The 15,580-nt window shown below is 38.8% G+C and overlaps 1 protein-coding gene across 18 annotated transcripts in view; it reads left to right on the forward strand.

Moving 5' to 3' along the window:
• The window catches only part of DST (dystonin), a 306,806-nt gene that overhangs the window by 89,210 nt on the left and 202,016 nt on the right, over window positions 1-15,580 (forward strand). For all 18 annotated transcript variants that reach the window (XR_014183507.1, XM_082047199.1, XM_082047216.1 and 15 more), the window contains one exon: window positions 7,166-7,227. Coding sequence is in view for 17 of the 18 variants with exons in the window: in XM_082047199.1 (XP_081903325.1) it covers window positions 7,166-7,227 (62 nt within the window). In the remaining variant the exon portion in view is untranslated. The remainder of the gene's footprint in view (window positions 1-7,165; window positions 7,228-15,580) is intronic.

Genomic DNA, 15,580 nt, shown 5'->3' on the forward strand with positions numbered 1-15,580 from the left:
TTCCCAGCTTATTTTCAGTTTCTGTCATTTTTAGTGTTTTTTTCCTGCAACTTTATAAAACCCTGAGCACTTCTCAGTCTTTGGTGCATTTATGTCTGTTGTTAAATTTTTGTAAAAGTTTTGTAGAAGTTGGTGGCTTGCCTGATAGGAGTATGCAGAAGAAGAGCCACTCTCCTGAAAGAACCTTGCCATACCCATGCAGACCTTGTCAGAGGAGACACTGAGGGAGTGGGGATACTTTTTCTGGAAAAATACAGGTCAGATGATACCAGTTACCAAATATTTCTGTTTGTGAGTGTAGCAGTTGATGGCGAGACATATTGGGGAAGGCCCGAGTTCTCCTTCACCAGGGTCCTTCTCTGACAGCAGCTGGTGGTGGATGCCTGGGTAGAAGCAGGAGAAGGATCTAGTGGTACTTTTCCCAGCCTTGGATGGTGTAGCTAAAAATACTGCGAACAGTGGTGGGAACACCAGTGCATAATACGAGCTTTTCTTACCAGGTTTAAACATAAATAATAAATATTTTGGATCTGAGCACTTTCCCTAAATTTTCCTGGTTGCTGATGGATATTTTTCTTGCATAACCTAACCTTTTCCTCTGCGCTGGTGCATCAGTTCAAGGTTCCAGACACTTGGGAGTAACATAGTGAGAAGAAGCACTTTGTGCCTCACCTTTTTCTCTGAAAAGCTACGTTCGTACATGTGCAATGGTGGCAACATTCATGCCCCTTTGTGTATGCATGGGACATGTCAGTAGTAGTTGAAACTCCACATCCATGAGCCAGCTGAGTTGGAATTGAAGCTTGTCACAAAGGAAGAAGTGATGGCAATAAGCAGGAAGTGGGAAAGAGAAATGAAGGAATTTTACCTGAATTAATAAGACTTTTAAAGAAGGTTTTAGATTTTCATGATTTTAAAGAAGTGAGCCTCAATTAAGCAATGCATTTCAAGAGTTTGTTCCCTACTTGTTAATGCCTAGCGGCATTCATTTTTGCCTGCATTTCTTAAATAGTAGGATATATCCATTTTATAACAGTCCTTGTCTATCCTGCTGCCTCTTGATTTTCTGACAGTTCTTCCAGTAGGGTGAAACCCCATCACTATGTCTATCCTGAATTCTCTTATCCAGATTTCACTATGAATACTCATAAACAATACATATAGCTTTTTAAAAATTCTTACTTCTCATGTGTGGACCATGTCTGTCCCTTGTTCCATGCCTTTACTGTCTTTCTTCCTCTGTGTTGTCTAAACTCTGTAACTTACCAGTCTGTCTCCAGTTATCCTCTTATTTTGTATTTGGCTGACAAGGCCTCCATTCAGTCTATCTAAAAAAAGAAGTAATGTGATGCTGTCTCCAAGGCAAGCTGCTGGTGCTATTCCACAAGCCGTCCTGATATGTGAACACCAACAGGGACATAAACAAGAAATATTATGAGTTTCGTAAATCCAAGGGGAAGCTGATCAAATTAAAAAAATGAGAAAGGTGGTAATATATAAAATGTTGCTTTTAAGCCTGACAAACTTCTCCTGCTCTTTAAGAACAACTGATTTAAGGATAGCACCATTATATATTAAAATGCATGAAGTATTATTTTGAAATATAAACCATGAAACACTATATGTAGCACAATATTCTCTATTAGAGGAAGCAAACATCTAAGAAAAAGCTGGATTGTCAGGTGAGCTGATTATTCTGATATAATTGTCATATTTACCTGGGACTTCTGGGAGGTGAGAACTTAGGAGAGATCCTTTGGATGAGAAGCTAATGTTTCCTGACAAACAGTAAATGTATATTGCCATTCTGGTTCTGGGTGACTACATTAAGTATTTCATAGATACCTGGTTTTGTGTGGTATTAAAAAAAAAAAATATTTATTTTTATGTTAGAAACTGTTGAAAATAACTTAGGAGTTCTTCTGATACAGTAGGTGTTGACCCCACAAAAGCAAGTCCTGGAACTGTAACACTTACAGACTCAATGTGTCTCTTGGCTATGGTAGCGGGACTGGTTATGCAGAAATCCTCATGAGGCACCAAAGTTTTTTTTCAGAATTTTTTTTTTTGCATTTCTCCAAGACCTCGCCACAGCTGGCAATACCTTAGAAACAAGGATGTTTGATACTTTTGTAGCAGAATGTATTTATTTTATTATTGGAAGTTGTTGCAAAAGTATGTAGGCTTTTGTATAGTGTATGTTTTAATGAAAATTTGACGTGGTAGCACACAGTTCATAGCATAGACCTGTACTAATACACATTACTGCATAATGTTACAGTTTTATTTTACTAATTTCTAAGTTTATCTGATTTAGGATACTGCACAGTATCAAGGATGTTCCCAGTTCTTTATAACAGGGGTAATTTTCACTGAATCGTTTCAGATAGTCCAAATTGATATATGCGGCCTACAGGCAGGGACATCTTAAAACCAGCTATAATTAAGAATACCCCCAAATGATCTGAAAGCTGGTAGATAACCTGTTGGTAAGGTTATTCTGCATTTCCCTACGGAAAATCCAGTAGTTTTAACTTTCCAAGCTAGACTTTTGTCAACTGAGATTTTTACCTTCCTGGAGACTGTTTCAGATTGCGATGGATTTATTGGATGTTGTCTGGTTCTTAATTAATGAGCAAGAATGAATAATGGGTATATACATGGAAAGCATGGGAGAAGTAAAGGTCAAGTTTGCAGGAGCAGAGGTCAAAGCCTGTTTGATAAGGCGTTTCAGCATTGACTGTAGAATTGGATTCATCTTTGGTTGCTTATTTAACTTTGTGATTCCTTGTGAGTATCATAAAACAAATGTTTTTCCAAGAGATCATATGTTAATTATGTTCCCATTTTTCTGAGTGTGACGTTTGAGATATGAGGGGCTGGTTTGCGGAAGGTGTATTAGAAATACCAGAGAAAAACCTATTGTGAAATGAATTTTGTCTTCAGAGCTTGAAAACTGATCGATGAATAGGTTTGGTACTCTGTATTTAACAACAACATGAAATAGATTACTGAATAACTATTCCATAAATGGATAGCATCCCTTCTATGCAGCAGACAGTAGTCTTGTAAAAATGATAAATGATCATTTAATTAAATATCGTAATGCATATTCCCAAGAAGGTTGTCTTAAGGTTTCGCAGTCCATTTTATATCCAGTTTTAACTCCACTTCTGAATACTTCACTTTGCAACCTTAACACAGCCTTCTGAGTTTAATATAAATTGTAAATAGAAACAATATGTGCAGAAACACTAGTGCATTTGTACATGACTAAAGAATAACATGTGTCAGGGCTTTTGTAAATACCTGGGTGAATGCAGAAAAACCTGTTGCCTATCTGGCCGTTCATGTAGGCAAACAAATATCAACAGAGAAGCAAATACAAGTTAGCAGTGCAAAAAGCTGCTTAAGAAACTGAGATTTTTTTGCAAGTCTGTTACTAGGTGGAGGAACTCCAGACTTTGCTCTTTTCACTATTAGAATGAAGAAAGAAGCTCAAAAATTTGCAGCTGAGCTAGAAAGCTGAGGGCTTTTGTACTCCTGCTCTCTTTCTGCCTCTCCTCAGTGTGAGACACGTGCTGTTCTGGTCCTTCAAGCTGGAGGCATCTGGTGCAGGTGCTCAGGGATGGTTTTGGGTGGCCTTCAGCAGAGAGCACCGCCCAGCAGCTCGTCCCCATGAGAGCATTCAGGAGGCATCAATGCCATGGGCCACCATTGGAGTAATTCTGGTAGCAAACCTGTCTTCCAGAGAAGCTGTTCTAATTTGTAGACACTGTGGTCCATGCAAGCCATAGGGATTTTTGGAAGGGGGCATTGGTGTTGGGAGGATCTGGCCCCTGAATTAATCCTTGGGATTGAGGAATAAGAAGGTGCAATGAAGTGCCTTGGTTGTGGCAACAGCTTTTCAAGTCCAGATTTTCTAATCTGGAACCTCTTTAGATGGATGGTACCTTGCTGCTGTGTTGTGGGTTCATAAACTAGGTGGCAATCTGTTGAGGCTGGAGGCATTTTGTTGCAGTACTTTGCAGACATATAAAGCATAAGAGGCTTTCAGTTTGTATGTCTGATATATCAGAATAATACCTGCAATATGTGTGCCTGCAATAAACAGAGAAGCTCAAGTTGATTAATTAACTATTGAGGGTTTATTGTGACAATCTACAGATCAGATGATCTAGGAAGATGTGTGTTCCTTGCACAACTTTTTCCTCACCTGTATTTTTAAATTACCTTGGTTGAACAGCACGGCTGCAGCTCGTTCTGTGGTGACGTTCTTTCCTCGCTACTCACTGCTGGTAGAGAGAGGAAAAAAACCCCAGACTTCCTGGTTTGAAAAGCTCAACTTTTGTACTCAGATGTGTATTAATACACCTGAAAGTTCAAAATAAAGAAACACAAATGCTTAATTTACTACTTACTGTGAATCTGAAATCTGGGTGGCTCGCAGTTTCTCTTGCCGTGACAGCAGACGGGCTGTTTGCTCGTTTTTTTTAAAAAGGGGAGTTGCTACTTTCTGTCAGCTAAGAAGCAGCCCTGGTTGCTCCTGGGCTCTCCTTTCCCTGAAAAGAAAAGAAACTCTGAAGTTTTGAAGGGAAGAATGGGACAGTTTGAAGATGAAAAGGAGCAGAGTGCAAAGCTGGTGGCAGGGATGTGCTGCATGGGTCAGTAACGGGGCTGGCAGGGTGGCCGGGCTGCCGCGGGAGCCAGCGCAGCTCCCCGTGGGGGAACCTTCTCCCCAGAGTCACTTTCCTTCCTCAGTTTGGGGTTCTTTGTGGTCAGCTGTCTGTTTCCTACTTCATTTAGGGAGTTTGATTTGGTATGTTCTGCTTGGAGCTTGACCACGCTGAATACTGTTGCACCGTTTTCCTCCTAGTGTGCATTTGCTTTTCTGGAAGCATTTTTTGTTTTTATTAAACGTCACAGTTGTGGTGTGTTGGTGACTTTCTTTTTTTTTTTTTATCCTGGTGTTTTTCACAACATGACAGGTAACAGCTTTCCTCCATGTTACACATTTGTGTATGTCAGGTACAGAGTTTTCCTATGAGTCTATGTGTAACATATATAAAAGGAACAGAGGTAGTAGGCATCACTTCTTTTATGTAGGTTGGCATTTCAATTAAAAATAGAGTTGGTATTAATAGTCACTGCATGTTCTAAGAAGATACAAGGAAGCTTTTAACTGTCACATTAGCATTTCCCAAAGTGTAAACTTCTGTAGTAATTAGTCCAAACTAGCTGAGGTAACCTTAGGAAAAAAGACACATTGTATACCTGTGGACTGGTATATTTAGTTCTGTGGTTGGCAAAACTTGTGTTCCTTTTAAAACAGCTACTTGTAAGAGAACAGTTACAACTGAAAGTATTTCTAGATTTATTTCTACATTTCTTTTATTTCTGAGATTTTCTGTTCTTTACCAACCAGAGCTTCTACCTTATTAGGATAAACAACTGATGTCAGAAACACTGTCTTGCTAGGTAAGGCTATAGGGAAATGTATTTATTGCAAAATGTTTTCTTAATCTGCCAGATTTTTCTCTCTGGTATTGCTGCTTTGCTTTTTAGTTTTTTAGTTTTTGCTTTTTAGTTTTTCTCCTCTTTCTTGGGTCCTCAACTAGAATGAGAAGGTGTGCAGCTGCAAAATGGGAAAAAAAGCATATGCCAGAAGCTTGGAAGATCTTGAGTGGCATGGAAGAGGCATATAGGGAACAGCAGCTATTCTGTACAGAGCCTAATGTACACATACACTGCATGTACTGCTTGAAGGACTCATTGCCACAGTGAACTGTGGCTGCAGAAGTTATAGGTGTGGTATGAAATGGTTGAAAAAAATAACAGAAGAAAATACATCTATGACTCTTACATGCAAATATATGTATAAGCATGTAGAAAGTCTGTGAGTCACATAAGGGAGGAGTGTTGCAAAGGCTTTACAGGCTTTTGCTTGTCTTGTTTTTGCATTTGTTCCCGAGTACGCATTTCTCAGTACTCAGGATGGACTTTTATATGATCTCATGCATTTTTGAAAGACCTCAGTATCACACCAGAGACTCAAAAATCCTTGAGTATGGACCTTCTGTGATTTTTTTTTTAATTATTATTTATGTTGCCTTTGACCAAGCTGAAAACACATGGATCTGATTCAATATTCTGGTGAGGGTAGTAGCTGCAGAAGGAGTCTTGTTTTGCTACCTGAGGTCATTGCTCATTCTCAGCCACACTACAAATAGCCTGAGTCAATGAAACAGCTGCAGTTGTGCTGTGCATGGTCTTAAGGGATCTTGCTATTTTAGGCTTGCACAGATGGTCCCGCTCCTTATGCACCGTGACTCGAGCTCTGGGCTGAGAAGGGGCCCTGTATCAGTTGTACTGACCAGTGACCATAGCCAGGTTTGTGGAGATAACTCTGGCTCTGTAGTGGCTGTCAGTGTTTCTCTAACCTGACATGAGTACATGTATATATTGCCTGTCCGTAACTGAGATGTTTTCTTACATGGAGTTTTTTTGCTTTTATTGTTTCTCAGTATTTTGTGGGCAATCATTGATGCTAACTGCCACACTATGGAGCAAACTGCTGATAGTGACTGGGTTCTGTATCTGGCTTCATGCACATCCCTGTTCATGTTAGAGGGAATTAAAAGCAAGAGAGTCCTTTCTCTGACTGAGGCTGTAGCTCATCCTTATGTTTTGGAACATGAGTGATATTCCAGTCAAAAACTATGATGATTAAAAAAGCCAGCTTTCATATAGTAAGAGATTTTCTGCTGCTAAATACTTTAATAATTAATTGGATTTGAAATGCTGTAAGTAGTATTTATAGCTCATAAAATTTTGCCTTGATTTTTTTAGTACATTTTAGGGAACATCTGACTTCACCTAGGAAGTTTTGTTTTTGTTAATAGGGCTGCTATCATACCAGCGGGGCTGTTGCTCTGGAGGAGCTTGCCTGGAGCTTCTGCTCAGGAAACTTTTTCATGACATGCTGTGATATATTGCAAAAACATTTGAGTGCTATTATTTTGATTAGACACTTCAGAGATGTTACAGACTATTCTTTTTTTAAACTTTATTAGAATGCTAATTTTATAAAGGTGTTCATAAAAAATAATCATCTACATCACTTGTAGAGCTGTTAAACCCTTTTATTTTTCTTTTGTACCTACAGATGAGCGGGACAAAGTACAAAAGAAGACCTTCACAAAATGGATAAATCAGCATCTCATGAAGGTCAGTTGATATTTTTGTGATGTCTGGATGACTGTTATTACAGCAGTGATTGTGTCTTTTACTAAATGTTTGATTTCAGGATGCAGCTGCATTACATGTAATAAGGAATACTTTAAATTGTGAGATTTATGCATGTACTTTGTCTTTGAGGAGTCATGGGGGAGTTGAAATGCTGCTGTCTGATATCCCAAAGTGATCATGATTTGAATACTTGAATTTGAAATTGAAATGAGTCAAAGCCTAAGAGACGTGATTTCTTTCTACAAAGCTTGACTCTTCTGGCTTTAGAGTGTCATGGCTGTCGTACCACAGGTAAGGCAAATGAAGAATGCTTGTTTTTTTCTTTAAATATTGTTTTGAGGGCAGGGAAATGACCTTGAGAAGGATGGCTCTAGATCGTCCTGTGGCATCAGTGTGCTGCTCATGGATTAGAAATAGAGGCTTTCTAGAGACAAAAGTCACTTTTCAAAATCTTTCTTTTGAGTAGCAGTGAACTTTGTCTCAGGGACAGAACACATCATTTTAACAACATGTACAGCTTTTAGTCAACAGACAACTAAAAGCTGTGAGTTCTCCTTCACTGCATGGCCCTTCAGTCCTAAATTTAATTTGCTGTTTCAGTGCCAGCTGTCTAGTCCAGACATTTCTCTAGAGAAGCAGATTGTATAATTACTTCACATAACTTGCTTTGATTTCCCGCCCCCCCCCCCCCCGAGGTTGAATTCATGTAAAAGTCACATTAAATAAAAATGTATCTGCAAACTGTCAGAGTTGAGATTTAATTAAGGATTATAATGTTCAGGGGCTGTTGGAAAGATCTGCTTGTATTTGTATTTAGAGAAAAATACTTTTTTTTTTTTTTTTTTAGGAGTTAACTTAGTTATTTATCTGATTCTTGTGGCTGCTCTTGTGGGTATTTAGGAAATATTGGACACTGAGGCAGAAGAAAATTTCTTCAGGAATGTTTAAAATCAACTTCTTTTTTTGACTCCTCAGTCTTCTAGGAGATGCAGAATTCTGGTTGCACATCTTTTAAAAGCTCTTGGAAATGGCATGATGTAGGGAGCTAACAAGGCCTGGGGATGATGTTGGTCTCAATTTTGTCTTTAGCAAGTGACCTGTCATCCAGAATGTGTCTTTTGGTCCTTCCCACCATGCCAGATCCATCAGGAGTGGTCCTGACATCAGTCTCAGTGCAGCACATAACCTTTCCTGCTCATACCAATAGGTTTTCCTTTGTGGTCTTAATACTGGTGTAGAAACAGCTGCTCCAGAACCCCATCTGTGCAGACACCTCCTCACTGTAATCCTGAAATACCTGAGTGGCCCCATGTGCTTGCAGAAGTCTTTTACTTGCTAATGAGAAAAGACTGCAGGCTGCAGGCCCGTGGCCTTCCCTTTCTGGATTGTACTTGAAATTTACAGTATAAGAAATATATCTGTTGTCCAGTAATTCAGACAAATTAGATTTAAAGAAAAAAACATGCAGGCAGATTGCCAGTACTCTGGCAGCAAAAGGCAATCTCCAAATTAACCATCACACATTTCTTCTTTTAACTGATGGTAATTGTTACCATGTTTGTAGAGGCTACTAATTTTTTATGTATTAAAGATGCAGTTATAATTTTCTGTGAAATGAGGAAAAGCTTATCTGAACCTTTTTGGAGAGCAATCCTTTAATACAAGTTAAAAACAATGCCTGTTTTTACAGAAGAGCAGTGTATTGAAAATTATATTTCTGTACACTGTTACTTTACACACTTTTAAAACATGCACAGTCATCATTGTCGTACTGTCAACCTATTGGGAGTAGCTTAAAAAAGATTTAGGCTCTAAACCTGTAAGGAAATCAGGGTAAAGAGTTCACACTAAATCCTTTTGTTTTTTTGCCAAGGTCAGTGGCCTCAGGCCTTTGTCTTCCAATAGTTCTCAGTGTCAGTGACTGTAGAGGTAGATTTAGATAGATATGTAGATATATATGTGTGCGTGTATGTCTGTGTGTGTACTGCTGGCCTTGATTTTCATATCAGGTTCTTCACTTTAGAATTCAAGTTAAGGATCGATGACTTACACAAATATAGTTTGACTATAGCTCTTCCATTAACTTTGAATTTGTGTAGCAACTCAACTTTATCTTCTGGAAATATGCAGTTTGAAAGCAGTTGGTGATACAGTTGTCAAATTTCTGTTCTTACAGTGTTGTTTCTAGAACAGTGACTTCCATGGGAATTAAAATGAATTTTTCAGATGCTCTCTCTTAAGACACAAGGCCATATTTAGAAAATACTATCCAATGGAGGGAATGCAGAAAAAGCAGCACTATAAGTGAGTGCGTTTGTAGCAGAGTCACTAGAACTGTTCTGGTCTGTGCGTTAAGTTCAATTTGAGCTCTAGTTTTCAGTTACCTTGGATTTAATAAAAAATACATGCAAAAGGAGGGAACTGGTTTATTTCAGGCATCTCAATAGCTTTATTTGAGCTAGTTACCCGGACTTCTCTTGTAGATTGCAGAGAGAGCAGGTCCTTCTATGGTTGGTGCAAAAGTAACTGTGTTTTTGGACCGTGAATTTTAAATCATTATAACTAGGTTCAAACACATCTTTATTAATCAAAATAAGAACCATTACAATCAACACATTTTTTGCCTATGAGAAATAAGTTTGTTTATTCCTATAGTATAAAAATCCATGTTTTGTGATTTGATGAACTCTTGGAAAGCCTTTTCCACATCCTGCTGGTTGTGGAAGTGTTTTCCCTGCAAAAAGTTGTTGAGATGCTTGAAGAAGTGGTAGTCGGTTGGTCAGAGGTCAGGTGAATATGGTGGATGAGGCAAAACTTTGTAGCCCAATTATTTCAACTTTTGAAGCATTGATTGTGTGACATGTGGTTGGGTGTTGCTGTGGAGAAAATTGGGCACTTTCTGTTGGCCAGTGCCAGCTGCAGGTGTTGCAGTTTTCAGTGCATCTCATTGATTTGCTGGGCAGACTTCTCAGTTGGAATGGTTTGGCTGGGATTCAGAAAGCTGCAGTGGATCAGAGCAGCAGCAGATGACCACCAAACAGTGACCATGACCTTTTTTTGGTGCAGGTTTGGCTTTGGGAAGTGCTTTGGAGTTTGTTCTCTGTCCAGCCATTGAGCTGATTGTAACTCGTTGTTGTATAAAATCCACTTTTCATTGCATGTCACAATCCAATTGAGAAACGGTTCATTGTTGTTGCATAGAATAAGACAAGATGACACTTCAAAATGATGATTTTTTGGATTTCCGGTCAGCTCATGAGGCGTCCACTTACCGAGTTTTTTCACCTTTCCAATTTACTTCAAATGCTGTCACGAGGATGGAGCCAGCCTCTTCTCGGTGACAGCGAATGGTAGGATAAGGGCTAATGGGTTCAAACTGGAACACAAGAGGTTCCACTTAAATCTGAGAAGAAACTTTTCAGTGAGGGTGACAGAACACTGGAGCAGGCTGCCCAGGGGGGTTGTGGACTCTCCTTCTCTGGAGACATTCAAAACCCGCCTGGACACATTCCTGTGTAACCTTATCTAGCTGTTCCTGCTCCGGCAGGGGGATTGGACTAGATGATCTTTTGAGGTCCCTTCCAATCCCTGACATTCTGTGAATGGTTGATGTTGAGTTCTTTGGCAACTTCTTATGTAGCTGTAAGAGGATCAGCTTCCATGATTTCTCTCAGTTGGTCATTGTCAACTTCTGATGGCCGGCCACTACGCTCCTCATCTTCAAGGCTCTCATCTCCTTTGCAAAGCTTCTTGAACCACCACTATACTGTACGTTCGTTACCAGTTCTGGGCCAAATGCGTTGTTGATGTTGCAAGTTGTCTCCACTGCTTTACAACCCATTTTAAATTAAAATAAGTAAATCACTCGAATTTGCTTTTTGTCTGATGTCATTTCCATAGTCTAAAATAAATATAAAATAAACAACAACAAGCCAGTAGCAAAAAACCCATAAAACTAGAGAAGTGCATTAGAATGATGTATAACATAACCACATTTATTTAAGAACGTATTCCAATATCAAATGGCAAATTTCAGCAGTGCAAAAACTGCAGTTCCTCTTGCACCAACCTAGTAGATCTTGTACCCCTAGGGTACCTTCCTTAGGGGGAGATTGTGTTCTAGAAGTGCATTCTCTGCACTGGCTGAAAAAGGAGGTCACTGTGCTTTACCTGTCATTGTGTAGGTTCAACAAGAAGTGGGAAGGCTGAAGGGGATCATGGAAATTATGAGAGAACATGGAAAACACCAGACCATGCGTGTGGAAAGGACCCTGCTATGGGCATGGGGGTGGATTCCGTTTTTCTTCCATCTTTTTTTCCAATCTATTTATGTTGTTTACTTTCTCTTTTACCTGTTGCTTTTCTCTGTCTCTTGTTTATTCTTTGGTTTTCTTTTCTAAATTTTTCTGGTTTTCTTTTCTCTTTATACTTTTTCCCTGCTTGTGTAGTTCTTTTCTTGCTTGTTTTAATGAATCTCCCGTTTTCCTGCAGTCCTTGGGAAAGAACCAGACTCTTATCTCTTTATAGCAGCATATTCAAAAGAGTTTTTTCTAGGTCAGCAGCATGATACTTTTATGGGTTACTATCAATTTGTTGGGGGATGGCATGGAAGTCTGCTGTTGTTCTTCTAATTAAATTCTATTTTTATGAGATTCACTGAGTAACCACAAACAACAGGATGGCTGAGAAATGTTTACCTTTCTGCCATCCATTGCCCATTTTTAGTTACAATGGATTCAGAGCATGTAAGTGTGTACTATATGAAATTCAGTGTATAAGATTAGTCACTTGTCAGATGGGTTGGCCAGTTAAGCATGTGTTTGCATACTTTGATAAACTAGAAACATAGTCATTGTAGAAGTATTTCCTGCAGAGGATCTTGAGATACATAGTTTTAGAGACAGGTGCTTAACTGGTTGAATTTTGCAAATAACACATTAAGTTACCTTTGAATTGCACAGTTTAAGATCAAGTGGACTGTCACTACATTTTTTAAATGCTGAAGTTTTCTTCTGAATTGATAATAGGTTTTCTGAGGACTGATTAGAGCATTGCACTTACCAAGGCTAGTGTTTAATGTCTGATGGTGGGGCTCCAGTTTCAACATTATCTTTTCCTTCTTGTTGACACATGGGCTGGAGAGTCGAGATATTGGACTTTAAACTCACCTGTTGCTGTGGAATGAGCTTCCAGGGAGAAATTCATGTGTCTCTGCTTCCAGCAAGTGTTTGCTGTTGTCAAAACAGCATGTTAAATTCTAGCACTTGTTAGAGCAGTAAGTAGCCTCTGATGTAACAAGAACAGGTAAATTTATGGAAGAAAGGGGTTTGCGTGGTCTTAAAGCATCCAAAGAGAAATCCAACTCCTACTAAAACTCAGAAATTCTTCCTGACACTTCTTTGAATCCCAGACCCAGAAACCTAAGGAAAGAATGAGAGAAGTATGAAATACAGAGGGAGAATGAGATAGAAGTTAGAAAACAAAAAAAGCTGTTGATGAAAAAAGAGTAAAAGAAGACACTCGTCATTCATTTCCTTTTTCAAAGCAATTGAAAAATATTTTTGTAATGCTGGATCTTAGTCTTGAGAGATTCAAAAGGATATTTTGAAGCACTGAGAAGCTTTTGTTATCAGAAATTATGGTGTGCTGAAAATGGGACTAAAGGCAAGGTAGCCAGTGACTGGCTAGTTCAGTGCTCTAATGGGAAAATAGCAGGGAACACTCAGGTATTTCCTCTCGAAGGGTAATTGTCATTTCTTTTCATGGCATAAAAGGTTGTAGAGGGTCTTATCTGAACTTTTATCAGCAATGCTGGACTCTGGGGTGTCTGGGCAGCTCCCCAGAGGTGGGGGTTAAGCTGTCCTGCCCACGTCACCAGCAGGGACCCTGGCGACCCTGTGTCCCTGCATCACAGATGGGTTCGGGACCCTTGGCCAGCTGGGCCTTGGGAGAACCCACTGGTCATGGGAGCAATGGGCAGCATCCCTGCACAGGCATCCCTTACTCCAAAAGTCACTTTTATAGGTACTATGAACAAGAAGGTTTTTATAAACGGCTGGACAAAATGCTTTTAAAACTGCTGGTTTAAAGGTCCAAAATCCTCTACTGTGTTGCAGTGGTAGCGCATTAGAGAGAGAGCAGCTTTTTGTTGTGCAAAGACTGTATGAATAATTCAGATCAGTAACCTGAAGTTATTGATTTCTGTGCATCCTTGAGGCAGCACAGGCTTTGTAAATAGCCACTTAAGTCGATTGCTTTGTGAAATGCTCAGGTATCCGCTTAATGGCAGAGTTGTCATTCCTGATATAGTGTCGTTGTTCCCTTGCTGAAAGTTGGTACTTCACTGGCACTAGTGGTTATTATTTCAGATAGCACTACTCTGCACTGTTTTTAACCATGCAGTTAATATTTTACTTAAAATTCCCCGTCCCCTCTTCTTTTAGAAATGAATACTTTTTAGCTCTACATTTTTAAGAGATGAGGCACCTGATGTTTAGACTAATGGTAGTCTCAATTTAACAGCTTTCGTTTTTGAAACATACTGGGGAAAAGCATGTTTTGGGTTTCTTTTCCTATGTTAAGGAAAACAAGATGAAGATTGCTTGCTGTGCTGGTGCATCTAAATGAGTCTTTGATATATTCCTCCTAGTTAATTCTGACAGCTGCTGCCTACTGTGCTGGGAGTAAATCCTGTAAAATTCCGCTTCTAACATGGTACACAGCTTGCTTTAGGCGTTGGATGTAGGTGAGGTATCAGTATTTCCTCCTCCATTTTGTTTTTCAGTTGTTCAGCAGGGCCTATTGTCTTCTGGGTAGACGGAAAAATATTTGTATTTTCTCCTAAAAATGTTGCTGTTACTTTTTCAGGACTATTCTAAAAGGTCTTGAAGTGTTTGTTCTTTGAGACTCGCTGTTTCAGAAAAACACAGAATTATAACTGTTGAAGAAGATAATCAGTTAATGGTGTAAAGAAGTATTTGATTTTGTTATTATCCCTCGAAATGTGCACAATTGTAGTTCATTCACACTACATTGCATGCAAATGTTTCAAAAATCTTCCACTTGGAAGTAAACCCCACAGCTTCTTTTATCTGCTTAGTATAATCTATAGCTGTTTGCAAAGCAGATCAGCAAGCAAACTCAGGACTTCTTTGGTGTTTAATCAAAGTTCAGATGAGGGAGAAAGGTAACCAGGACACAGTGAGGAGAAGTAGTGACAGAATGCTAGAAGTTAAAGCTGAAAAAGAGGAGGGGATTTGTACAAAGTTCCAGAGGCTAATTTTAGACTGGATCATAAAATCTCTCTGCATGCAAATAAATAAATCCAAGTCAATAAAAACCATGCCACAGATTTCTAGTTTATTTGATCCTCTTAATGCATGCAGACTTCATGACTAATTGGGAGCAGGAAACAGAATAATTGAAAACAGTGAATTAAATATGCATGAAATATGTGATAGCTTGAGTGCATCAATATTTTTATGGCATGCAGGACTGTTGAACTAGTTGAGTGTATGTTTTATGATCCTTTCTTTCTGGTGTTTGAGTTTTTAAAAATTGTTTTATAAGAGTGCTCATATATGAAAGAATGTGTGTAAGGAGAGTTAAGTCTACTATGAGATTACTGTATGATGAAATAGAACCTCTAGAATCAGTATGTTTCCTATGGTAGGCTAATATATTTATATATTAATTCATTCTCTTTTTGTGGGTTCATTGTTTGCAATTTGCTCTCAGCATAGATTTTATTTAGTATTATTTATTCCTTAGAGATCACAAGAGAGAAAATTCTACCATTTGCAATTAAGTGCCAGCTTTTAAATTAATTGTTAAATTATGCATCAAATTATATTTTATCTCTATACTTTTGATGTACCCACATTTAATAATAATAGCTATATCAGTTTAGAAGTATTCTGGCTTGATGGAGCTCCCATGGGGCCAGAGTAACTGTGCCATTGGCTCCAGTGGGCACAGTATTTGTCCCAATATATGGACTCCAGACAGTGAGCAACCTCTAATGTTCAGTCGTAAATGGTACCAAAATATTTCATTTCACAACAGTTTTTTTGTATACTTTGGAAAACCATTGCCCTGAGGTAATGTAGTTGTGTGACTACAGGGGGACGTAAGAAGGTATCAGAATACATCATCTTCCTGTAGAGAATGTATTGTCTGCTGAAGGCATTTATTGTGCTTTGAACAAGGAAATGTAGGTAGTAACATAATGTTTAAACTCCTTATCTACCTACTGAAATACAGTACCTTGGCTCTCATCAGAAGAATGTTATGTCTGTCAACCTTTTATTTTACCTGCTTTAGGCAGGTGTGG

This window comes from Streptopelia decaocto (genome assembly GCF_964273445.1).
Source record: "Streptopelia decaocto genome assembly, chromosome: 3".
Classification (NCBI taxonomy): domain Eukaryota; kingdom Metazoa; phylum Chordata; class Aves; order Columbiformes; family Columbidae; genus Streptopelia; species Streptopelia decaocto.